This window comes from Nanorana parkeri, unplaced genomic scaffold (genome assembly GCF_000935625.1).
Source record: "Nanorana parkeri isolate BGI_ZX_2015 unplaced genomic scaffold, ASM93562v1 scaffold654, whole genome shotgun sequence".
In the NCBI taxonomy this organism is placed as follows: domain Eukaryota; kingdom Metazoa; phylum Chordata; class Amphibia; order Anura; family Dicroglossidae; genus Nanorana; species Nanorana parkeri.
The window spans coordinates 523,891-550,777 of record NW_017306922.1 but is presented as its reverse complement, the minus strand read 5'-3'; the positions used below and the strand labels follow the sequence as shown (position 1 = coordinate 550,777).

The window sequence follows — 26,887 nt, the reverse complement described above, 5'->3', positions numbered from 1 at the left end:
TATATATATAATAGATTAAAGATTAAAAGACAGGGTACATGTCCTTTATTCTATACCCTGTTTTCTTTCATTCAGACAGCAGTGGTCAGTCTGTAGTTCAAAACTGAACAAGATAGCCAAAATTGGACTGGCTGCAACAGGGAATGCATGCTCACAGTTTTAAGCAGTTCTGAAGCATTGTATATAATTTGCATAATTGTAACTATCAATTCAAGAGAAGGCTGGAAAGGAAAGACGAGAAGCAATTCCTTCCTGACTGGTCATGTTTTGATAAATAGGTGCCAGCAGTGGGAGCATGAGAAAGCCTCCTTTAGCACTGCACATAATTAGGCCATACAGCAGTAAATTGACTTACAGCTCTCTGATTTATATTGCTGGCCTATATAGAGCCATATCACACATTTCGCTAAGGTTTTGAACACAGTAGCCAGGAGTGGCTGTCCAATAGTAAGATGGAAGTACTGAAATGCCAAGGATTTTACCTGTCTAGGTTTCAAAGTTATTTTTATTTTAACAATGCTCTTAGCCAAAAGCAACCAGCACTCTACAGTAGGAGTTCTAGAGAGATCACTGGGATTAATGTTATACATATTTTACCTAACCATGGCAAGGTTCCATTATGATTATATGAGTGGCATTTAATCACACAGTCTACTTTCTCAAGTAAAACTTTAAATGGCTGAGCAAGGCCCTTCAAATCATGATTATGCCATTACAGTCCTTAGCAAAGCAAATGAGATTATCAGCCAGTCTACACAGTATGGTTTTGATGAAGAGACTGTGTGATGTGTTAACAAGAGGTCATTTGCTGTGAAATCTACTTTGGAAACATAATTAGTTTATTCTATTTTTTTTCCAAATAATAGTAAAAGTGTGAGGCTAGTTTCTAAAAAGGAACAATTAGCATATGATGAAATGCTCCATTCGAGCAGAGGGAATTACATCAGGGAGTTGGTAAATGATAATGCCTGCTCTGACTGTTGTGGTATGAACACTATGTCATTCTCAGAATAGAACATTACAAAGCCAATAAAATATCACAAGAATCTGAAGAATCTCTATGCTGCTGCAATGGAAGACTGACAGTTATAATATATTCCCCCAGAATTTTGATGGGAAAAATGTGACATTTAAACCCATTTTGATGCACTGTATCATCCATTCTTTTAACAGCCAGTCAACCAGCAGTATTGTTTAGAATGTGCAAATATTAGTCAGAGGATGGGCCACATGTGCATGCCATACATATTTAAAAAAATTGCTATTTTTAGACTGTTCTGACAAACACAAATATTGACAGATGTCTTAAATATTGTAGCCACCTACTATATTAAAAAAAAATCATTAATTTCCAAGAAAAATTAATAAACATACAATTGTAAATTGCCATCTTTAGCTAAAATTACACATTTGGACAACTATTTCTAGTATACTTTTTGATGTGGTTGGTTTTCTAAGAACAGAAAAAACTTTAAACTATTACCTGAAAAGCCAAAGGGCATTTTCAGCATAGGATAATCAATAGCAACCATCATCATCATAATCAGAATTCCTCTTGATTTCAGTTAATAATAATATGGCTAGTTGCTATAGTTACTATACTTTGAATATCATAATTGTTTCTGGCAGCAGCTAATTAAATTACTCAATAATTTGAGTGAGATATGCATTTCAGTCTTGTAAGGTTTATTAGAAAATGCATCGTGCAATGTGCAGTGGCATACAGTAGTTGATCACAATTAATCTTTTACTGACTTGACTTCAGTAAAGTGAAATTTGATTGCTTGCTATGGATTACAGCATGTTACACATCAGCATTCTACACTGAACTGTGGCCATGAACTCCTATTCTGGCCCCCTTCTGAAAACAAGTTGGCCTGAGGCTACAGTAAAACTATTGGACCCTACTAAAGCAAGGCCTGGACAATTCACACCAAATAGTATAAAAAAAATTCATGATCAATAGATCTACATATACACATAGTTTAAATTATAGGAACATTTTCTAGAATCGGCATGAATTGTTTTTTTTTTAAAGTAATGCAGAAACAATACATGTAGTATATACAGGTATCTAGTATTAGATTATTATAACATTATCGTTTATAGCAGATTTTGGATTCTTCTAATCTGAAAATAAATCACTATCTTTACTTGAAAGTTCCTTCTTTCTCCTTTAACTGTTGGACATAGTGTAGAACATGTGCCACTTGAGGAACTAAGCCTTTGTGTAGATGGAACTTTTACTAGGTCAAGACTGACACATATTACTACCTTGTGGATGGTGTGGTCTACATAGAGATACTTGCCAGTGACAGATACCAGAAAGATCATGTTGATTTAAGGAGTCCTCATGGAGCAGAATATGAGTTCCCTTATCTTTCTAAGACACTGGGAATTCATATGAGCCATTTTAAAATATCAGCTATCTATTCTGTGCAACCATAAGCCCATTCACCATATGTTTTTGGTGAGCCTATATATGGACCCTATTCAGGTGAATGTGCCACTAATGTGCATTCGTTCATTAAAGAATGTCTTAATATTCACAAACATATACCATACCTGACTCAATGGAATAAACAACTTCAGCATTTTTCCCTTTATCTTTATCTAATGCAATGACTTGGAGCACAGCGGATCCAACAGCTGCTGATTCATAGACTCGACCTTCATAAAAAGAGCTTGTAAACCAGGGGGCATGGTCATTGGTGTCAGTCACATTAATAACAATCCTGGCATAGTTGCGCATGACAGGGACATCTTGATCACGCACCTGAAAAATGAATGCTTAGTCAATACTCCAGCACATGAATTTTACAATAAAAAATAAAAAAAATGTCCCATTTGTCAGCTGCAGAGAAAGAGATGTGTGATTACTGCTTACCATTACGGTAAGAATGTGCTGCTGCATTGCTTCGTGATCCAATTTTTCTACAACGTACAGGGAGCCCGTGGCAGGGTCTATTCGAAACTTCTTCACACTAGCGGGGTCAGTGCTGCTCTGTAAGGTGTAAATCAATTTATTCTTCTCATCTTTGTCAGTGGCAGTGACTTGCAAAATCTCTGTCTCCGGTCTAACGTCTTCTGGGATCAGCACTTCATACTTTGAGGTAGAAAATTCTGGCCGGTGGTCATTGGTGTCGATAACTTTAATTAAAACCTAAAAAGAGAGCATAACTGAAGATCATACATTTTAAAGGCATTGAATGTATACATTGCATAAACAGTTGTTCTTGTCTTCTGTCATAAGACAGACATATGGAGACTGCCATGTCTGACCTCTTCTACTGAAAATGTTATCTGTCTGGTTGCTATGTGGATGCTTTGCTTTTAACACTTTCTAAACTACTGACACAGAAAAAGTTTAAGGAATTCTGACTTTTCTCTGAACTTCTTTTGCTACTTGTTCCCAGTCTATAATTCAGAAGTACTGAAACCAGACTTAGCCAGACAACCAGTATTTTCAGAAAAAGGCAAGCAATGGTAGTTCACATATTTCTCTATTGCCCAGTGCCCCTGAATGCACAAGTTTACCTTAATACCTTTCCAGCCTGTAACATATTTGCTGTATTCTATAGATTCTATAATTATTATTAAAATTCTATATTTCCCATTTACATTGTTTTTCAACGATACCCTAGTCTAGATCATTTTTTTATCATGCTCGAAGGTCTTGGATAATCTGTATAAAGATGGAGGCTGTTGGCTTACTCAATCCTGTAATGCAATGAGGGGTGCCTTACTTCCCACAGCCCAAAAAACAGGGTATTTTGTGGAGTGCCAGTGGTGCAGTGAGTAGGGTTATTGCACTAATAATGGTGACATCTGTTACCTTATGGTGCCTACTGTTATATATTTTACAGTAGTCTTATATATCAAGTACTGTTGTTCTGCCTGATGAAGGGGATCCTGCGAGACCCCGAAACGTTGCATTGAGTCTATCACGTTATGCTGTGCATACATCAATAAACAGATGTATTTGACTTGCTATCGGAGTGCTGGTGTCTATATATTTTGTTTATGTGTGAGATCAGAGACTTAAGTCTCAGGGTCTCCCAGGGAACTTTGCAAACAGTAACAAAAGTATGTGCGGGCACCTTTGGGTATTTTCTTTTAAACCTATATTTAGTTATTTAACCTGAAGACAGGTTTACTTTAAATTTAATTTGATATTTGACCATGTAGGCCAAACCAACAGGTTAATTTTAACATGCCTCTCCTTACCACCACATAATTATCGTTGCTTCATTCCCCTGCCACTCCATTCATCTGGCAGGATCCCTGAAAACACAACACTGTGTAAGTTCTGAGCTGCTCTATTCTCTGCTCACCCCCATTTGACAGCACTGGACCAATCAGCTAGCATTAACACTGTCACCTGAACTGAATAATATGCTCCTACATACCCATAAGTATTTTAATTGCTCCTGGTATCTGAATGCACAAAAATGAGGATATACTCCTAGAGGACCAAGCATTAAAGCATTAAGCTGCCCATAGACATAAGATAATTTTAGAACAATATGGCTAATTATGGTTGGACCATTAAACATATTTTCCGGGAATTGCTCAATCTCTGCATACAACATACAGCCCATAGCCGACTGGTTTCAGGGAAACAATTGATCTCCTGACTTGGAAATACCCAGAACATCAATACTGTCCCCCCATTAAAAGGACTGTACCAAGCACACCTTACCCATACAACCATGCATGTTTATGCCACAATCATGAGCATTCAGCAGTTTTGATTTAATTCCAGTTACCTCAAGTGTACACCTTTACATTTACTACTGCTTTTATTCAGAGGTCTATTAACAACTTTATTATCTGAGTACAACCTCTTTAGTTATTAGAGTGCAAATTAGGAATTGTTTTTTAGAGTGACTCCCTGCAGTATAATTCACAGAATGGCGCTACAATGAAACAATCGTTATCTTAGTTCTGGTACATTCCATAAACACTTATATGAATGTTTGTGAATGCCACTGAAGCTATTTCATACCATACAAGTTGTACTTTATGTTCACCCATCTTTTGAACAAGGAGCTTGTTAAGTTAGCGTGATTGCACATTCCATTTTTTATCTGCCTCCAGTAAATGTTTTAGACATCTTTTTGCTCCTGAAAACACTGCTGATGGGAAATTAAAGCAGTGTTGTTCACTACTATCCTGACAGATTTCATTTAGAGTTTTCATGTCATAAAATATATAAAAATACATGAATTTATATGCCTTTGGGTGTCACAGATTTTATCTGCATCTGCAACAATAATCTTAGGTGATAATTTTTACATGGTTTTACTTTATGAGGTGCAACATTCCTAAAACAGGAACAGTGGTATCAAGATTCCAATCAAAGATAGCACAACCTGGTCTATTTGCATACATATTCAGTAAATACATGTTTAATAACAGCCACAGACAGAGACTACTAATAATGGAGCACCATAGCAAAATTATGATAGAGTCCCCCGGGCTGACTCTTTCTGTAGCACCTTGTCATGTCAACTGTGACAATTAGTGTCATTGATCTTAACATAAACTATGCTTAAATCAAGGACAGACAGCAGGAGAGCTGTCAGCATAGTCAGTACACTACAAAGAACCGGTGTTGTGCATGGAAGTTATAGTTGTAATAGAGATAGTCATAATAACCTTTATGATATCAGCCCTGCTATATGGTTTTAGCTGAGGAGAAACTCTGGGATTTCTGACTGCATAAGGCATACAGGGTTATTTTCAGTCTGTAGCTGAAGTTCACTGCAAAAACTACTGAGTAAATGCTTCTTACTGGGCAGCCACTCTACCCAGTAAGAAGCATTTACTTACCTTTAACAACAATCCTCATGTCTGACTTCAGCCCGTCTATGCTAAAAACTTAACAGCCTCACTAATGGGCCCTCCACCTACTTCAGGCCCCATAGCGGCTGTGTGGGCTGCTATGGCTATTTTTACACCACTGGTACACAGTAATCTTAATCACAAATGTATTTAGTGCATTTATTTATGCAACACTTGGCAATGTTTACAGGACACACAGAATCATTTACCACTGCCCCTGCAACACAGAAGTTTACACTCTAATAATAAACTAAATAATTATTATGGATTGCAGCTGCAATATAATGATACTATTGAAATGCCTTTGTGGCTTGAAAAGGGAGACACAAATTACAGTAAGGAAGACTTTTCAAGGTAGCCTCAAAGAAAAGTAAGAAGTCACATACAACCCCATAACGTAGCATTTACACCAAGGATTCCAAATTTAATTTCCATAGGGAATCACACAGATTTCATCAATCGCTATGAAAAAGCAAGTAGTTATGGATAAAAAAATGATAGCTGGCAAACTGCATTATGTAAACATTATCTTAAACAGTTAAAATCTTAAGATCTTAAACATTATCTTAACTTATCTTATAGTATATCTAAAGCCAAAACATGTTTTCCAATTTAGAATTGTTATGGTATTATTAAAATCCCTGCCAGGTTCTTGTTTGCCATCTACGTCCCAGTTCGGAGATTTTCCTTCATTCCCTGTCCAGGAGATTTACAAGGAAGTGAGTAAAAATCTCTTCAAAGTAAGGAAAATGCACTCTAAAGCTGAGTACCCTGATATCTTTTTTTTTTTTTAGATCAGCCTACATTTTTAGCATGTTTCTCCAACAAAAGTCAAAATAATAATCAAATTTTGTTGAGGAGACAGTGATACCACTGGATTGAATTTCAGGCAATTCCTGCTGAATTAGCCACTATATGATCCGTGTGTACCAGGTTTTAGACAATTGTCACCACCGCAGGTGTCCATTTTGGAAGAAAACATAAGACTTTAGCTGTGTACACATATTAGACAGTGGCCGCACATGCAACAGCCCAGAAAAATCCAACCCCCCACAGCTTGTGAAGGTAAGTCTGGAGTGGTTAAATAGGGACCATAGACATACAAAGTTCCCCTGTTTAAACATAAATGAAAACATTTAGTCACCTCCCCTCTCATAAACCGTGGGGCGGAGGGTGGGTGAGGATGTACTTGATTATGCTGGAGTACATAAAACACTTGGACCTGTGTACTCTACCGATTAGCAGGAACCTGACTGGTTCTCTTTAATATAAACAAAATAAATATGCCTCTGTGGAGTCTTACTAATTGTTCCATAAGCCTCTAAGAGTCAATGGTCACATGGGAACAACAGAAGCTAATACAAAACATATAAAGACTATTTACTCATTTTATGGATAAATAGCTACATGTCCACAATATTTATTAATTGCTATACTATAGAGGGGATATATAGAGCCAAGGTGAATGTTTATGTAGCTTTGTATACAAAATAACACCCTTGGGAGCACAAATTGCAGCACTGTACACAATTGAGACATTAGTACAAAGCATTAGTCAGAACAAGCTGAATTTTCAGAATTTAATTTGTGTGAGTTTTCTTAAAAAAACCTATACAACCTTGACCTTGGAGGCATAATGGAACAGCATGCTAGAAAAAAAGTGACTATGCAAGCAGCTCCCAACTAGACTCTGATGGCCGAGTCCTCCAGCTGCATGTAGCGCAGGCCGCTTACTTACAGGAATGCCTGTTAATTAAGATTTGCAAACACTGAGCACATTCTCTGAATTCTTGATTGTACAAATCCCTATGATTATTCAACAGTTTAAACTGCTGGCTCAATGCGACAATGCGTGTGATCCTGCAACTCAGGTCGTAATTCCACCAAGACAATTTAGCTGGGAATTATGACTGAAAAGCCTTATTTTATTATAAGCAATGACTGAAGCTGAAGCTCCCATCTAGTGCAGAATGCTGTCACCGGTTGACTCTGCTCTGCTCCTGAAATAGCATTGCTTCTGGGATTTCGACAATGGCAGCATCCAGCACTAGAGGGGAGCCTCTGGTGAGACGCAAAAGAGAATTCCCAACAGATTGCCACAAAAAGTATATGTAAACCCAATCGCTAAAATCCCACATAATCTTTAACCTATAATAAAATCTATATAAATATATAATAATATAATCCCAAAAGTGATTTTCAATATTTATAAATCTGCTGCTTTCATTAAAATAATACCTGGAGATCTTGCAATGAAGGAGCTTATACAGGTGAACTTTTAATAGAGGGTAACAACGCTCTGTCTCTTAGTTTGGGCTATTGTATTCTCACTCTTACACAATGGCTTCCCATGGACACCATATTGATTTAATAAAGGCAAATAGGCTGTTTATTTTGTATTTATTTTTTGCACTTGATTGGGTATTCTTTGCAAAGAGAATTGTTACTACATTTACTAAGTTAAGGGGAACTTCTATTGCAAATGGAAAATTTGCTTGCAAAGTGAACGGCTTGTTTACCTTTAGTAAACCAACCCCTATAAGTGGGCTTTTAAACCAACATGAGTTGATTTATTAAAGGCAAATATGTTGCTTAGTGAATGCAGTTAAAATTCACTTTGCAAAGAATACCCAATCAAGTGCAAGGAAAAACAAAATGCTTGCACAAAGCTAAAGTCAGAGCTTTAGCAGAGCTTCACCCCAGTGACTAAGCTAAAGGAAATTCCATTGTAAAGTGAAACTTCCCTTGCACAGTGAGCAGCCTATTTGCCTTTAGTAAATCAACCCCATAATATGCAGGCATGGTTCACTTCAGGAAATCTGCCCTGAAAATGTAATGCAGCCATCCTAGGAGTACATGCATATAGACAGGATGTGGCGGAAAAGAGGCTGCAGGATATCAGCAACATTAATATGCAACAATGGATAAAAAAGTGAAAACAATATTTTACTCACACAAAACATAAGAATTTGTTTTTAAAAAGTGCTTTATCTAACTAAATGTCATTCAGTTAAGGTTTATATCTACCTTAAAACCTATTTTAAAATGCTTATATTCATGTAGGAAGAACCACTAAGTGACTAATGTAACAGCAAAGCTTTCATATATGCATTACATATAGTTATTCTATGTCCCTTTAAAAGTTATACCAATACATCTGTAGTGTACCAGCATCCAAAACATATTCTTAGAGGGAACTGGAGCACCTGGAGACAACCCAAGTTAACACAGGGAGAATATACAAACAGAATATGCAAACAGACAGTGCCTTTGGCATCTCCCCAGTGCTGTAAGGGATTAGTGTTAAATGGAAATTAGAATCGTCTAAAAAAAAGTCCAAAACATTTTGGCTAAAGATAAAATTTAAATTAGTGTTTTTGCTTCTCAGTATCAGTTCTCAATGCTTCTCAAAGGGATTGAGAGGGTTTTTGACCACACAGAGTGGATAAATTGGCAGCTGCCATGCCAGGAATCTATTTTGCATTATTAGATCTGATAGAGATTCACATCAGGTTGGATAGTGGTGTTTTCCAGCATTATTAATTATGTTACTTTTCTACAGTAGTTACTAAACATGTCTATATCATACAGGAGCTTTTAGTTAATGTTTTACATATATACTTGCTTTAGAAGCTTGAAACATAGACTTTAAAATGCAGAACAAGGGAATCCAGCTACACTTTCCCAGCCTAACTCACTGACCAGTGCGGGACTTGCCCAGCAGGGTGCCCCTGCACAGAAATTATATGTGAGCCCCTTCACCCCAAGATTAACTTTGACATTGGCTAAATATAGCTGTCATAATGGCAAATAGCACACAATACATAAGGATGTGCACTACAGCATTTTGAATTATAATTTAAAGTAATGTTCTTTCAGAAAATGCTAATTTCAAATAAAAAAAAATACCACCCAAAATTATAATTATGTTTATGAAATTACATTTTTAGAAAAAAAACTATGATGGGATAAAATACAGGTTTAAAAAATGATCTTCGTGATTGGACGGCGGCGGACCGCAGTGTGCGGCCGCCGGCCGGCGGACACCTTACACTGGCACCCGCAACTTCCCCACAAGGTCAGCGCTGCCGCCCCTCTGCGCTCTGCCGCCCTGAGGCCAGGCCTCAGTGGCCTTGTGGGAAATCCGGGCCTGCCTACATTAGCGCTTGGCATAAATGCCTTTCTTACATTGGTGTTCAGTGACAGAAGGGCTCTGTTACACTGATGGTCATTGAAGTGCACTCCACTATTGATGTATAGTGGGGGCGAAGGCCCTATTACATTGGTGTCATGTGGTGAAGGGCCCCTATTTATTATTGTCAGAGGAAAAAAGGGGGGGGGGAGGGCAAAGCTGGCAGAGCCAGCTGTCAATCAGGCAGCTGGATGGATCCTGACAATATTGTCAAGATCCTTCCCTGCTGCAGTACGGTTGCTGCACTGTCAGCATATAGGTCCAATATGTCCTACTGTGACCCTAAAGAGAACTATGGCAAAAAAAGATTGGGCCATAGTTCTCTTTTAAATAAAACATAGCATGAAATCAAATTGCATCAAATTTTAGTGATCTTGCCCCATTACTCTCAACCTGCAATCCCCAAATAATGAAAACCTTGTGCAAGAATGCTTGCTTGTTACTATTTAGTGCAATTGCTTTAAATGTATGATTTACATTTAGATAGGAATATAATCATCCTTGCTAAAATTAAGATTTGTATTGTGCACTTGAAGAGCCGCCCTGGGAACTTGACTTAAGCAGCACAATCTGAGAAAATTTAGTTTTTTTTTTAAAGTGTCCCCTAGATAATTAATGATGCTGCTATTTTCTAAACCTTCTGTACTTTTCTGTTTGCCTGGGTAATCCTACCCCTGCCTTGTGCCATTCTGCTTTACCAGTTAATAATCCCACACTTCAGTGAAAAGAGGTATTTGTTCAATTACCCATATACCAGACTCCAAATCTGTTAGGAAGAATGGACTGCATTGATTAATTATTTCCGAGGGCATGGGGTCAAAGGCCTAGTAGTCAATGAGCCCCAACAAGTAAAAAAGCCATCACAGCTTTTCTGTGAGAAGGGAACATATTTAATTTATGAAACAAACTGTAGAGCAGGGCTGCGATCTAAGTATTTCCTCTTTTTTATTTTTTTGTGAATCTTTTTAACAACACTCCCCTGACCCTGCATGCCCTTCTATAGTCACTGAGTCTCAGCCTCCATTCTGAGCATCAGAGGTTTGTATAAATAACTCAAAATGCCAAGGAGAAAACTAACCAGGGGATTATTCTACGCAGAACAGAAATCTTTCAAAAGATGTCTTATTGTCTCGGATGCCATGGCAGCGGTGCTACATTCGGCCTGGGAAGGCTGAGCCAGAGCAGCCAGATCTCCATGGGGTGAAGCAAGCACAGACGCTCGGCATTACAGAAAACAGCATGATGTGAAGCAGACACAAAATGGTGAAGCACTTAGACACAGGGGCTTCTGAAAATGTTTGGATGTTACACCAGGTCAAACATGCAGGCAGGTAAATGTTAGTTTGCAGGGAATAATTTACAACTGATTTTGATTCATGGAAAGGAGATCCTATTAAGCCTGATATATCACATTTTCGTATGCCTTGGAGCAATCTTTTTTCACATGTTAGAAGTGTTGCGGAATTAAGGTTTCAGCATAAGAAACCTTGTACAATAAAAAGGAGGTGCTAAGTGAAAAAAACTTTGCTGAACATCACTTACATCAACACTACCTTACAGACTGAATTAGTAAGGTAGTACAAAACCCAATATCTATGTGTAATCTGTCTGACCCATACCAACCATCATCGTTTCAGGTTACTGCAGTCAGGTGACAACAAAGATTACATTTAATATGTTACAATGGATTGCTGCATTTACTCAATATACCTTGTAATACCTTTGTTTATAAACATGTTACTGGTTATGGGATCCTTCAGACTATAGATGGTCATATAATTGTGAAAGAATCCAAAACTTGTCACTGCTCTTCTACTTAATATTATAATTTACTTTCAATTAAATCACTATAGAAAAAAAACTCTGTTCCTAATAACTGATAGGAGCTTTAATTACCAGGTTTCATTTGTAAACCATCATTATGCAATTGGGGGGATTAGTATAGGCACAACATGCCTTCCAGTGAAAGAAAATAATTGTTGCATTGCACGTGCTCATATGGGTAACATGGGAATATGGTTAACTGCTTGTGTATCAGATGCTTACAATTGTCTGCAGATATCCTGCATTAACATTTCTTTCTAAGCCTGCTAAGAACTGCAGTGTGCATGACTAGCTGTCATTAGAAGGTTAACATGTTTCTATCAGCCATTTGTTTGGGGTGCATGAGGACTCCACTAGGCAAAATTGTAAATGGGTGGGACCATTAAAGGAGAACTATGGGTTTAAGGCTTTTCCCCATAGTTCTCCTTAGGGTAACGGGAGGACACAAACTAGCGTCCTCCCGTCACCCTAGGCTCAGTATACCGCAAGCTGTAGCTCGCGTTATACTGAGGCGCTGCAGTATACCGCGATCTGCTGCTCGCGGTATACTGAGGTGACAGGATCGAGAGGTGAGCGATCGCCGGTATGTGTTCGCTCACCTCCCGATCTACTGAGCCGACATGTGACAGTCTCATTGTCACAGGTCGGCTAGAAGTATGAGGTGAGTGAAAAGCACTCACCTCATAGTTCTCCTTTAAGACACAGTAAAGTGCCCAAAAAGCTAGATAACTAAATACAATAGAGAAATCTAAGAACACATTGCAGATAAAAAGTAAACATACTCTAATAAGCACTCAAAGCGGAGCTGAAAGCCAGGTTGTTCAACATACACATTTGTTATTTTTCTTAGGAACATGCCATATGTTGGAAAGATGTCCCTAGGTTTCAGACTGTTTGAGAATAATCCTTGGCACATTCTCAATACAGCTGCATGGTGGCATTGCTTTTCCGGTGTTGGACATAAATCTGTATAAGTGTACTAAATTTCAGTTAAATGCCACTCCCAGCAGTGAAAGGTTTAATATGCTTGCATCATTCTTATGAAATGTTTATGGCTGTCTGTAGGGGTTCCAATATGTTGTTTTGCTTATATATGTTCTAAAATCTAGTGATAAGACTCAAAGAGGCTTGCTGTGCATTCCTCCGGAGCCTTATCTATCTAGATTAACCCCTCCAGCTGCAGCAGAGCACGTAACATGAGAACTTTTCATTTAATTTAAGCATTTCACAAACATTTTAGGTTAGTGTCATATGCAACTTATAACAGCTATGGGCACAGAAAAAAATATTCCCTTTAAACACTTCATTAGCAATTCAATTACCTGTGTACTGATAGATCTTGTCCCATCTGTTGCCTCCACTGTCAAGTTGTAATTAGATTTCTGTTCTGCATCGAGAGGTCTAGCAACAATGATGGTTCCAGTGCCCTTGTCCACATCAAACCTGCTGTCGTAGTTTCCACCTGGTTAGAATGAGTGAGACATTTATAAATAAGCATTTCTGCAGAGAGCAGTGATGGTACAGAAGATCAGGAAAGGCCATGGCACTACAGGAATGGAAGAGAGCATGGAAAGAAAGAGTGAGACATCCCATTATGGTGATCAAAAGGATTGAAGACACAAACAAGTACAGCGATGTATACCATACAAATGCAGACATATACATAGAAAACACAAACTGCACAGTACATCAAAAGAAAGAAGAGAAACATATTCTATAATTGTGAATAACAAAATATAAACTATGTACTAGTGAAACAAGTAAATCAACATGGGAGTAAGCAATACATGGCTCTGAAGATGTTGGTAGTGCAACCATCTTGCATTTGACTGACAAGGATGTACCCATATCAAAAAACAAAGACACCAATGGCTATAAACATAGCACTGGGTTTTCTATACGTGTCAGGACTAGGACTTAAAGAGACACTATCTTTGGATACATGTATCCTAACAATATTATCAAATACAGACTTATTCAAAGATGCATATCACAACATAAGATAAAACCACTGGCATTTTGGGGGCATTGAGGTCCCCTTTTGTCAGCCCCACTTGCTGGCTACTTAATCAACAATGTATCTCTGCAACTCTGCACAGGAAGTAGTGGGCAGAGGAACAGCAGACAGCAGGAAGACACACCAGAAAGTAATGGATATTGAAAATTCTACTGACAATTCTAGCCCAGCAAAAAAAAGCAAATATTCCACTAAACTGAGGTGGTACATGTAAGTATTATACTTATGTATCCTAATAACAGTGTTTCTTTAAGTAAACCTGTCAAAAGGGATACATTGTGTTTGCTATTGTTGATCACCATCTCCAGATTCTAGCTGACTGGTTGTCATTGCTCTTTTCTATTGTTTCTTTTGTTTGCTTAGTTTCCATGTAACCGACCTGGAAAATCAATTCAGAAAACTCAAAAGTAATGAAGCCAGGGGATTAGCATGAGTTCAAGACAACTAGCATTTTTAGAAGGAGTGGACAGCATGTTTTTCTCATGATAAGTTTACTTTAAACAACATCTGACCTGGCAGTGACTTAGTGTCTTCATCTGCTATAATCGCTGCCAGCACACAAAAATTGCAATTGTCGGGCACAATTACAAAAGTTCTCAGTGTTTGACGAGAACATAACCAACTGGCCATACATGAGAGAACTTATTGATTAAAACAAGCAGTTTTAATATAATTCTGACTCTGGCATGATAGACAAATTGCAGCTGATATGCCAATGTTCTGTGAGGAATAAAAGCTGCTGCTAACTAACCTCATACTTTCTTGACTGACAACTACATTCCCTCATCTATGGCCAGATTTGCTTCAGCATCAAGAGAGCCAGAAATTGCATACCCAATCTAAAACATCAAACAAAATACATTAAAATGGATTGATAAGGGAGTAGTCTTAGGGTCATCCTATGACCTTTATCTAGTCATATATAGACAGGCTTCATATGCCAACTGGTTCTTATTAGCAGGCAGTTTTAACATGTCTGCATTAGCATCATGATCACAGTCATGAAATGACATTAAGCATATAAAATTTAAAAAGCAATATATCATTTGCAGACAACCGATCATGACTTTTAGATTGAAGAGTTTGACAATGTCATAATTAGCTGCCATAAAATGATAACCATAATACGAATACATATGCCCTAATTACTCCAATATCAATCTGTTGGAAAGCCAGTGGAAATATTTGTCCTTGACAAAAAAGAAAATCACGGAGCTCCTAAGCTAAGCTTGGGGCCCTGGTAATGAGTGAAAAATAGAAGCACGGAATCCCAAACAAATGTTTGCTGCAGTGATGGTTCTACAATGAGCTTCTGAATAAAATATCCATTTGTAGCAGATACCTTCTGCTACACAGTCGTGGTCACAAGCCATCTGAATGATGTAAAATACTTCACTAGATAGGTCATCTCCTGGCAGCACTCATAGTAAAGACAGAACAGACAGATAAAAAACATGGACAAGTCAAAAATCTCTAGCTATTAAAATCTATTGCATTAACTTTTTTTTTTTTTTTAAGCATGTTAATTTTTATTGAAAGAACATAAAGAAACAATACAGATATAATCCATAGTGACATTAAACATGGATCAAGTTCCAGTGCGCAGACTGCGATCCAGATATGTAGCACGATTGTATGCAAACAATACTAAAGATTACCCAATTCAACTTTTGATGGAACATTTCAGAGTGTCTCTGTATTGCAGGCAGCAACGCAGAAATAGCTTCAACCAGTGAACCCTAATGCCGTGAGGGTCGGGACTCTGGGTAGGGGACCATATCTCCATAACGTGGGAACTCGTGGGCATATAAGGTGGGCCTAGCCTCCATATGTACAGTATGCGAAAGCTGTAACAAATGAATTTGGGAATGTAAGGGGTTAAGGACATCCAGTGAACCCAGGGAGCCAGTCAGTTGGGCCTCTAGATACCAGTTAGAAAATCGAAAAATGGACATCAAATCTTGTAGCTGTTGCATTGAATATTCCGCTGTAACATATGATGTCCAAGTGTCGAAGAAGTTTTTAGTGCGCGCTTGGTTGAATTTTGTATCTAGTTTGTCTAGCAGTAGCAGGCGATTGAGCAGGGGGCGGAAGGTGTCCAAAGAAGGGGGTTCAGGTATGATCTGCATTAACTTTTTTTGATGGGAATTCAATATTAGCTGTCAGATTTTATAACCAATATGTAAAGCTTTAGCTCACAACACAACCCTGCCTACCATTATAAGGAAAAAAAGAAAAGCTAATTCCATCATCAAAAGTATGTAAAGGGAACCCAACCAATGGACATTTATTATATTACTGGTTCATCGCCAATACTGAACAACACCAGGGCTTTATTTGGTCTTTGTATACACTTGCACCTGTGGTTAGCATTTCCCTTCCTTCTCTTGACTATAATGCTGCTTTTTTAGCCATGTATAATGATACTGGCATTCTACAGGCTGCAGTATTACAAGTATAAAAGCCCATTTTGGTAATTGGTAACCAAAAACAAATAGAGATGGTCAATTTCCACACGAACAGGCCTGCGCGTACAGCTCTATGCTGCGTGCGGGGCTGTGCCAAGCAGCTGCCGGGAAGGACAGGTGCTGCGTGTGATTAGTACGCAGCCCCCGTCCTTCTCTATGGGACTACACGGCCGTACGCCCCCCCTACGCTCACCTCAATTGCAAGTCCGCAAGGGTGCGGGGGAGCGTATTCATACGCCGCCGTAATGGATCCTGTATCCGTCCCGGCCAGAAAACTCACACCCCTACTGACCTGCAATTGAGGTGAGCGTAGGGGGGCGTACGGGCGCATAGCCCCATAGAGAAGGACAGGGGCTGCGTACTAATCACACGCAGCACCTGTCCTTCCCGGCAGCTGCTTGGTACGGCCCCGCACGCAGCATGGAGCTATACGTGCAGGCCGATTCGTGTGTGAATGGGGCCTAAAGGTTTATGCATATACAGTACAAGGTATAATAATATATTTCTATAGCACCACAGCAGTTCAGGTACAAAATAAAAATGTTTAATCTTTAAAATCTCAGACATATAACTAAACATTTCAAAAAGGAGTGAAGATCAAACAAACATGTTTTGAAGAAGATACAGAGGAACAAAATATTTTAGTAATCCATAAACTTCCATTGAATGCATTTGTGATTCTGTTGAACTTTACATGCATCTTCATAAACTGAATCATTCAAGCAGCTATTATTGAAGCTCTGTTCTTCTGCAGTACAGTAACAGGGTTATTCACAAAAGGGTGAAGGGTTTGGAGAAGGCAGGATAAATGAACAATCTAGGGCAACATAGTTGAACTGGAAAGTGAGCTGAATTGGAGAATTTTTCAAAATCAGCTATGTTGTCCTAGATTGTTCACTTCTCCTGCCTTCTCCAAACTCTTCACCCTTTTGTGAATCGACCAGTAAATATCATGGAATGTATAGGGAGGACACTTGTGATATAACTCTTATTCAGAGTTGGCTGGGGACCAAGGTGTCCAGTTTAAGGGATGACGAGTGATGTGACAAGCGGAGCAAAATCTGCCCAAGCTGAACCAGGAAGAGGCAGCCAGAGCAAGTTGTGAATTCAACAGCCCCAGCTGGAAGAAGATAAGCTGTGTAGCTTATTCAGTGCTTCCACTCTTCCCAAAAACCAAGCTATTACCATCACAATCCATGTATAATACATTAAATATATCAACAAGCATTAACCAGAGCATTGCAGTTACAGTGAACAAACATATATTTGCAATTTATAATCAGCAGTTAACAGATAAATCTTTGAGAAACAGTGCTTAATTGCACAACATCTGGTGGGATTAAAACAAAGTTGAGGATCAGCAGATGGATGAGCAAACCTTTCCTGAACATGTAAATGTGGATAAAAACAAAGAATTAAAGCCAAATCATTATGGCTGTTAAAACTGCAATTGTTTAGTAAGGTAATCATTGCTAAAAAAAAACAGGCTTCAAAGTTCCCACTTTTTTTGCATCTTTAGCTGAAGTTGGTATGTTTCTCCCATAGTTAGATATTTACCGAGCAGTTCAGATTGTGTGCAATCTGTTATTGTCAAGATTTGTTTTTAGTTCAATCTGAATTTATTAAAGATTTGCAAATGTGGTACAAAAAGGCAGACAGACAATTCCACCTTGACAAAAACAAAACAAAACAAAAACACAATACAAATAATAACAGGAGCAAGATATGGGCCTACAGGCCCGCGGGCCCAGGGGCATCGTCAGCAAGACAGGTATCAGACTATAATCAAAGTCATAACATCTAAATCAGCGGTGGCCCCCTTAGCACAGCGCATAGTGAAAATCATGTATGGCGGTATACACTGTGGCAGTGTAAGCCAATGCTTACATTGCCACAACACCTAGGAATGTTTGTAGCGTCTCCACCCATCACAGCTAAACATGAGGCCAGGTTAGGATGCAGACCGCATAAGTGAACATAGCGTGCTTCATCACTCCCCGCGAGGGTCTCCTCCAGTCTGACCCATTGTTTCTCCTCACCCTTGTGAAACCAGTCCACTATGCGAGTCAGTACGGCAGAGGCGTGGTAGAGAAAGATATCTGGTGCGCTCGCCCCCCCTTTGCGTTTCGGAAGGGCCAGCGACCGATAGCTAAGGCGTGGATGCGTAGTGCCCCAGATAGACTTTGTGAAGGCCCGTTGGATCTGTTTCAGGCAGACAGACGGTAAAGATTTGTTTTTAAATTAATGTGACTACTTGTCTGCAATGAAAATCAGTGACACATTTAAAGTTATATTAAAGTCAAAAGGTTTTCATGCTATTTGAAATGCTGATGAAATCACTTACAATGGATGATGCTCCTTGATGTTTAAATGTTTTAGCTTCCTGCAGAATCAGCTGATCCCCTGAGCACTGGTCCTGATATATTGTGTTAGGGTGGCTCATTTCCCTTGCAGGGTCCTGTGGAGCCACCCTTGTGTGAGCTAGTAAGCTGTATGTGTCTAAACAAAGACACAGGCATAGCAAAGCAAGGCACTTCCCTGAAGCTTGCTCCTCCTCCTTTCTCCAGACTAGTAGATGGACGGCTGCTAGAGACTGTTCTGACACTTGTGATCTAGTACTAGACAGGAAGTTCAGGGAAGCAGAGCTAAGAGAGTTGGAGCTGTTTGATCGCATGATGACTGTGAAGTGTTTGGGCAAAAATGAAAAGAAATACTTTGCTCGGCAATGTATATTTGTTTAATCTGGATTCATTATTGAAAACAAAGTTTGAGAGTTTAATACTACCTTAAGGCCATCCATATTCAGGCCCCGTTCACACTGAGCGGTTTATTGCGCGATTTTTGCAGCAAAAAACGTGCATATTTCCGAGCGATATCGCTCTATGTAGCTTGTCCAATGCATTTCAATGGAGCTGTTGACATCTCACAGCTCAATGTCACCTGTAGCTCTTCGCTCGTACATGACCCTTTTTTGCGCGGATGTCGTGCGATTCGGGTCCAATAGACTCTATAGTGTCACGCAAAATCACGCATTACCTGCGATATTGCGCGACTTAGTCACGTGATATCGCGCTACAGAAGGGTCACTTTTGCACTGCAAAATGGTACGAAAGAATGATGTCACATCAAGATCACTGTTGATTGGTTACAGCCCAATGTAGCAGCGACAAAGTCCAGCCCAAAAAACACGATACGTAGCGCGATAAAATGTGCAATGCCGCTCATATCCGCTCCGCGCGAAATCGCAATATCCACGTTGCTCAGTGTGAATGGGGTGTTAATGTGACCCTGTCAGGGGGGTCAACAAAGTTACAAAGGCAGTAGCCTGAAAAGTTAGATTATATGCAACACCAAGTCACTGCAGGACAGGGGTTGGCAGGAAGAACCACAGCGACCAGCAGGGTATATGCTATTCTATACACCTTAGAAGTGTTAAATATGATTGGTGCCGGCAGTTCTGCTACAAAACTACTTTCTTCACAACTGTTTACTTTGCTGACCCCTTGACAGGGTCACTTTAAAGTGTAAACGCAGGGTTATTCACAAAACAGTGAAGCGTTTGGAGAAGGCAGGAGAAGTGAACAATCTAGGACAACATAGCCGACCTGAAAAGTGAGCCGAATTGGAGAATTTTTTTAAATCAGCTATGTTGGCCTAGATTGATCACTTCTCCTCCCTTCTCCACACTCTTCAACCTTTAGTGAATAACCCTGTTGGTTTTGGATAGGGTGTAGCAGTTTTATACCGCTACCAGGTGCTCTGTTAGAAATATTTCCCCTCCATTACTCTTCATGATGCTGAAAGTGAGGGAAAATCTGCAACTGTGTGGGACACAGACAAAACTATAAATCCTCATTTTATTATTGTAGGATAAGGCTAGAACCAATTGAGCATTTTACTCATGTTCATGTCCCTGTTGCAGATTTTCCCTCTCTCGTCTAGTAAAACGGTTATCACTGTGACAGAAAGTGAGAAGACATTTCTCCAACGGAGCCCCAGGTAGCAGAAAACCTGACAGGGGTTCTACTTTTATCCCACTCTATCCAAAGCTAAAATATACCTTTACCTTTTAAATAACAGAAATCAACAATCTGCTACCACAAAGGCTACCAACACTAACCACCTCCCCACTACTGCTGCATAGTAACCATAATGTAAAACCACTACATTAGGAATCCAGATCGAGTGGTCCTTCAGCAATATTACCAGTTCTGGGCCAAGAAGGCCACTTACCTCTAAACACTGCCTCTACTTATTTAGCTTTCACAGATTTTGGCATTTTTGCTTTTCTTTTCGTATAGGTGTGTATCACATCGGAGCACAAGCTATAGTGCAGTAACTGTGCTACGAGGCATGTAATCTTACACTATACCAATCTGTTATTTCTCATCTTACAACTTTAAATCTACTCTACATATTCATATATCTTCACTGTTTCACCCTCAGCTACTATGCTGGATATATTTGTGTATCTCACGGGGCCAAGATATTCTTCAACTCTACTGCTCCTAATAACATGAATGGTTCAAAGTATGTCCCAAGGAAAGGATTTTGCCTGCAAGCAATGAGAATGACTAGAACCAATCACAGTACAAGAAGAAGCAGAAAAACCTAAGGAACATGTATATTTTTTGGCTACTGCTGTATGCCATGCTGACTAAACAAGGTGGGAGTAATAAGTCCTATCTTGTAAAATAAGGAGCTTGTAAATGTTCATTTAGTATCAAACTGTGATAATTAATGTACACATTGCTTCCAAAACAAGCTGCTAATGAAAAATGATTTATGTAGGGCACCGCAGAGAGCTAAATCAAACATTCGCTGAGTTGCTACCTCCACTGGGGTACAAACAGCACTAGAATTTTTTTTAACCTGGGGAACTGTTTTAACCTGCATTTTTATTACCTGGGGAACCTTCTAAAAGAGGGACTGTCCCTAAAAACTACAATCATCTAGTCATCCTATTCTAAATTAACAATAAATATAATCATACCTTTTTCGTGTGAAAAAAGGTACATAATAGCAAAATAATCTGTACAACACCAGCCGGTGCAAATCTTAATATTAATTATAATAAAAATATAATAATACAAGAATAACGCTTTAATCAACAATTAAATAATGGTAATACCTCTCTTTAAAATAGTTACTTACTGCCAGAAATGTAAAAGCCAACATGACTGTGGGGAACAGCAGATACTTGGGGGTTCATTTATATAAATGCCGTTTGCACGGCACTAGCTCCCCTAGAAGATGCTGATGAGTATAGGACATTTCAATGTTCTTCAGCGGCATCTAGGGGCACTAGTGATATGCAAAGATTTATAAATGAACCCCCAAGTATCTGTTGTTTCCTATACTCAGTAGCGTCATCTAGAGTCGCTAGTGGCATGTGAATGGCATGTTTAAAATTTGACCCTCAAATATGATGCAAATGTAAACAATTGTACTATTATCAGTAAATCCGGGTTTACTTCAGTACTATCTCCTTGTAGACCATGTGCAGAGAATTCTTATTCCCTGAACACAAGATCTTTTCCATAATTATCTTTAAGCGACTGTCACTTATTTGTCCCTGCAAAAGAAGAAACTAAATACCTCCTACCACTGCCCATGCCACCAATGCACTGTACCACCCCAGATATCACACCCCTCACCGTAGTCGGCTGAACGATCAATACTCCGAAAGTATACATTTCTATAGAGACTTTATGGAGCAAGTTCTCTGCATCGCAGCAACATTGGGAGGTGTGGGCAGTGGGAGAGGTGAGTATATAGCTTTTTCTTCTGCAGCAACAGATTTTGAGACAGAATGATTTTGGTTGACAGAGTCAACTTAGGGTCTGATAAGCGTCTGAAATGTTCATAACTGTACTTGTGTATGTATTATATCTATATTATATATAATGTGTATGTAATATAAAGATGCTCCAGCACAGTGCAACTTTTCGAGAATGCGCCAAAAGGCAGAGTCGTGCCATCCTCTTATTCTTCTGCTAATGTGCAATTTGTAATGTTTAATCCCATGTTTTTACATGGCATGTTTTTACATGGCGGGTGTAAAGAAAAAGCTGACCTTGCATTTTAACATATGGTCTCCTTGAAGGCTTCATTCACATTATGCGATTTGGGACTCCTGGGGCAGGAATCCCAAATGTACCGTTTAGCTGCGGCCACTGTACCTGTTCAATTTCATGACTGGGCGACAGCGGCCGTATCTATGTAAATGGCAGTCCGCATGCATCCAGAAACAGTGATCTATTCTAAACCACATGTAATCGTATGCGGACTGTTGCTTACAGATGAACAGGTACAGCAGTCATAAGCCAAGCAGGAAATTTGGGGTTTCTGCCACAGGAATCCAAAATCGCGTAGTGTGAACAAAGCATAAGTTGAAGATGTAGCATCCGATCATTCTTAAATTTGGCAAACTATTTAATCTACAAAATTATCAAAAGCTAAATACCAAAGGAAGATAATGGCAAGCAAACCTAAAGAAAAACAAATAAGTGGGTGTATTTTACCACATGCCAGGCATTTTCATTCTGTGTACCTTTACAGAAAATAAGGCAAATCAGAATGCATTTTCACAAATATTAATCAAGAAGATGACTATCCAGGTATACATCTGCAGGTTTTATAAAACAACTGCTATCAGTCACTAGGAAACAATTGCTCTTAGTCTCTGAAATAACTGATAGCGAGGACTTGGCAAACAGCTGAACATGCCTACACTAATCAGTGACACAAATCTCCAGTGATAGAAATTACCATGTCATTTAATAGAGCCCTATCTGTATTCCACTGCATTACTGAAGTTATAAAATGATATTAGAGTCTGCATTGTGGTCAGCTTTTCATCAACTCCCCCATCCTTATTATCATTTTACGCGCTGGGAATCAGTGCAGAAAAAAAAGGAGACTCGCAGCTTTTCATTAGATCAGTTACGACGGAAATCTATAGTAAATATCAAAAAAATTCCAAATCTAACTTCCTGGCTTGTGAATCAGCGAGGGAATGCGCTCCACAGCGGCAATAAAAAGAGAATCCTGGTAACCTTGAATGTGCATTATGTGGCTGCACATACACCCTCAGGCTGGGCTTTCATTCAGTTACAGCACTGCCTTCAGCAGCATTACCATGTCAATGGCGAAGCTTGTCTTTGGCTCGCACGTTTATAAGATCGCTTACAGAAAATGGATTAAAATCAGACCAGCAGCTGGAGATGTGAAAGTGTGTATAGAAATTGCGGGTTGTCAGCATAGGGCTACTTTGTTTTTTTAATTGCCTGCATTTTCTACAAAGATGCCTGGGAGCAAACTGCTTTGCATTATAATACAGTATATAGAAATTTTTCAGTATGGAAATATTTTAGCAATCTGGTACATATATATTATGCAAATTCATAACTGTATGGAAGCTGCTGGATCTTTGTTACAATGTCAAGGTAGCCACACACTATTAGATTTCTCTTGTTCATGAGAAAAATCTATCAATTCCCCTATCCACGCTACACAGTGTGGATTGAGGAATCCCCGCTTCCAGCTATTGTATTCAGCAGTCACTGCTCTCATGGTTGCTGAATACCCAAACAGTGCCATCATCTGATTGGATGCAGCCACTGTTTAGCCATTCATTTACCACATGGGTCCTTTGAAACCAGTGATGGCGACAGAGCCAGCCACAGCTCGAATTTTGGCCAGTTTAAAAGGAATTAGATGAAATTTGAAGCTGTGGGTGGCCAGCGTTGGACTGGGGAGATCTAAAATTTAAAGAGAAACAAGACCTGCCCATGGTCTACGTAGTCATTAATCCAGATCAAGCATGCAGGTGTGGAAATTTGACTTCACTCTGCTTGTTTCCAGGTTAATCAGACAATAAGTAATGAGGGAAAACAAAATAGTCAATAAAGTTGTTACTTTTTTTATACATAAGTTGCTTATTAGTTAGGCCTCATGCACACAGGCCTCTTGCATTATGAGGCGAAGTTATTTGGGAAGTATACACAACTTTTATGCTTCCCAGACTACTTTTTACTGTACTTAGATTTTCCTGGGTTTTGCATGTAGCATTTAGACGTGTAAAACAAGGCTAAACGGTCCCGGGACTCAGAAAATTCTAGTTTGCCTAAACGCAGCTAGACTGAATCCACCTAGATGCTGCTGAACTACTAGGTGTGGATTCAGCCATAGCCATATTTTAGCGTTATGGGTATGTGACTCCCAAGGGTTCATGGGCCAGAGTAAAAATTCTGTTCACAGAATGATGATCACTAACAGGGTTATTCACAGAAGGGTGAAGAATTTGAAGAAGGGAGGAGAAGTGAACAATCTAGGACAACATAGCTGAACTGGAAAAATTCTCCAATTCAGCTCATTTTCCAGTTCAGCTATGTTGTCCTAGATTGTTCACTTCTTCTGGCTTCTCCAAACTCTTCACCCTTTTGTGAATAACCCTGTAAATTTCCTCTTGGTAACAGATACAGAGTGGGCATCAAAGCATCATGCTCTTGCTATATTTTTTCTTCTTAATTTTAAGCTTTACAGGAATACTGTTTGCTACATTTCACATATTGAATGAGTTTGACATGATCCAAAGTTGCCTTCAACTCTTAAAACCTTTAGAATGGTTTTAAACAGCCATACTGTGCAATAAAGCAGTCACGCATGACGATCCAGCAAGTCACAATCCCCATACTTAAGCTTTTTTTTCTAAACATAGTATTCATTATCATATCTATCATACCCGCCGACAGGTTTCAGAGCGCAATATGCACTTGCCTGAAATAATTGTACATACTTACCGGTAATGTCAAACCACAATGGTGAGCCCAAAGGTTGTGTAGTTATCATGCCAATCATATGAGCAACAGGATCACTTTCCATCACAGTGAAGGTAAAAAATGGTTCTTCAAAGGAAATCGGTTCCATTAGCAGTGTTGGTTTTGCAATCCATTCAATATGCAGTCGAGTGCTAGATGACTTCTGAGGTCTCCCATTATCAACTGCTTTAATCTGTAAGTGTGAAATAAAGCATATAAATCAAAAAAGTACTAATCAATAGCTGCAACAATGCAATACAGATAATTATTATTTATGCCACAGAAAATGGCTTATGTCCTGCTGGAACTTTTCCATCTTCTGCACAGTAATGGGTCCAGTCTCATGCATGAGCAACCTTAAGCTAATCATGTTACGGAGCAGAAAACCCATGAATGGGCTCCCTAATGATAACCAGTCTCTGATGGGTTACTACAGGGCATGGCTCATCACTGCTCTCAGTACACTGTTTAAAGTTACTGTTCCAAAGATAATAATTTTCGAAACTATATGAAGGCCCGTATTAGTGGGATGTTGTCACAGACATGGGCCTGTGTAAAGCCAAAACTATTAACTGTGGCCATTATACATACAATATAGTCTGCTGTAAAAAGTCCTTCTTATTGAAATGGCTTGGCGTATTCACTGCAGTGGACAAACACAAAATATTGTCTTGAATTTATACATATAAAGTCTAAAGGCTCCTTATGTGTTTATTAATTTTACTTATTTATATAAGATTGGCAGTTATTATACAGTGTTCTCCAGGGAATGCTTCCTTATTAACATTAGTTTCTTTGTCACAAAGAAGCTTACAATCCAATGTCCCCATCCCAGTTCTACACAATACGGGTCATTTCTGGCTACAAGCCAATAAAAGTATGTGTCCTGAGTTTGTTGGAGGAAAGTGGAGCACACAGGCAAAACCAGGGGAAAATATGGGGAGGACAAACTACATGCAGATAGGTGTTTTATCCGGCAACAACATACAAATGCTATATGCCAGGGATTCCGAATCATATATTTAATTAGATGGTTTCCAAATACTATCTTTTAAGTAGAACTCCAGAACTTTATTTTACTCATTGTGATCCATATTATGGGGCATGCTTTTATTTTCAAATTTCTAATTCCCATACATTACTGATAACAGTTAACATATTTGGAGATAAAAAACAATATGCAGGCTACATGGAGGAAAATAGCATGCAAATACCAAAGTGCCTGTAACTACCTGCCTGTTCTACTCTCCCGCATGAAGAAAAGATGCATTCCAGCTACAGTAAATATAGTTAGTAATGACTGGTAGTTTGTTAACCTCTGCATACAGTGCAACACGTGTAATCCATCAATTTCAGAGACAAAGTGTGACCTTAATGATGGACTTCTTATCTTTTTGCATCATTTTGCATCATTAAATTATAGCATCTAGATCAGCGGTTCTCAACCTTTCTAGTGCCGTGACCCTTTCATAAAATTGCCCAAGTTGTGGCGATCTCTAACAGTAAAATTATTTTCGTTGCTCCTTCATCGCTGTAATTTTGCTACCGTTAGATAGCTATTAGATAGCGGCTCCCGGCCGCCCGGGAGAGAAACACTTTCTTCTGGAAAGGTTCACTCTGCTCGATCGAGCAGAATAAACATTTTCCTGCTCTGGTTTTTTTTTTTTTTCTGACCGGTGCCGCCGGCCGCCGTCAGTCAGGGGAAAAAACAGCATAG

General features: G+C 39.0%; 1 protein-coding gene across 3 annotated transcripts in view; it reads right to left on the bottom strand.

Moving 5' to 3' along the window:
• Window positions 1-26,887, bottom strand: part of FAT1 (FAT atypical cadherin 1) — a 186,860-nt gene that overhangs the window by 73,753 nt on the left and 86,220 nt on the right. For all 3 annotated transcript variants that reach the window (XM_018563332.1, XM_018563329.1, XM_018563331.1), the window contains exons 5-8: window positions 25,153-25,363; window positions 13,186-13,325; window positions 2,888-3,163; window positions 2,566-2,776 (exon numbers count right to left, since the gene is read on the bottom strand). In XM_018563332.1, coding sequence (XP_018418834.1) covers window positions 2,566-2,776; window positions 2,888-3,163; window positions 13,186-13,325; window positions 25,153-25,363 — 838 coding nt within the window. The remainder of the gene's footprint in view (window positions 1-2,565; window positions 2,777-2,887; window positions 3,164-13,185; window positions 13,326-25,152; window positions 25,364-26,887) is intronic.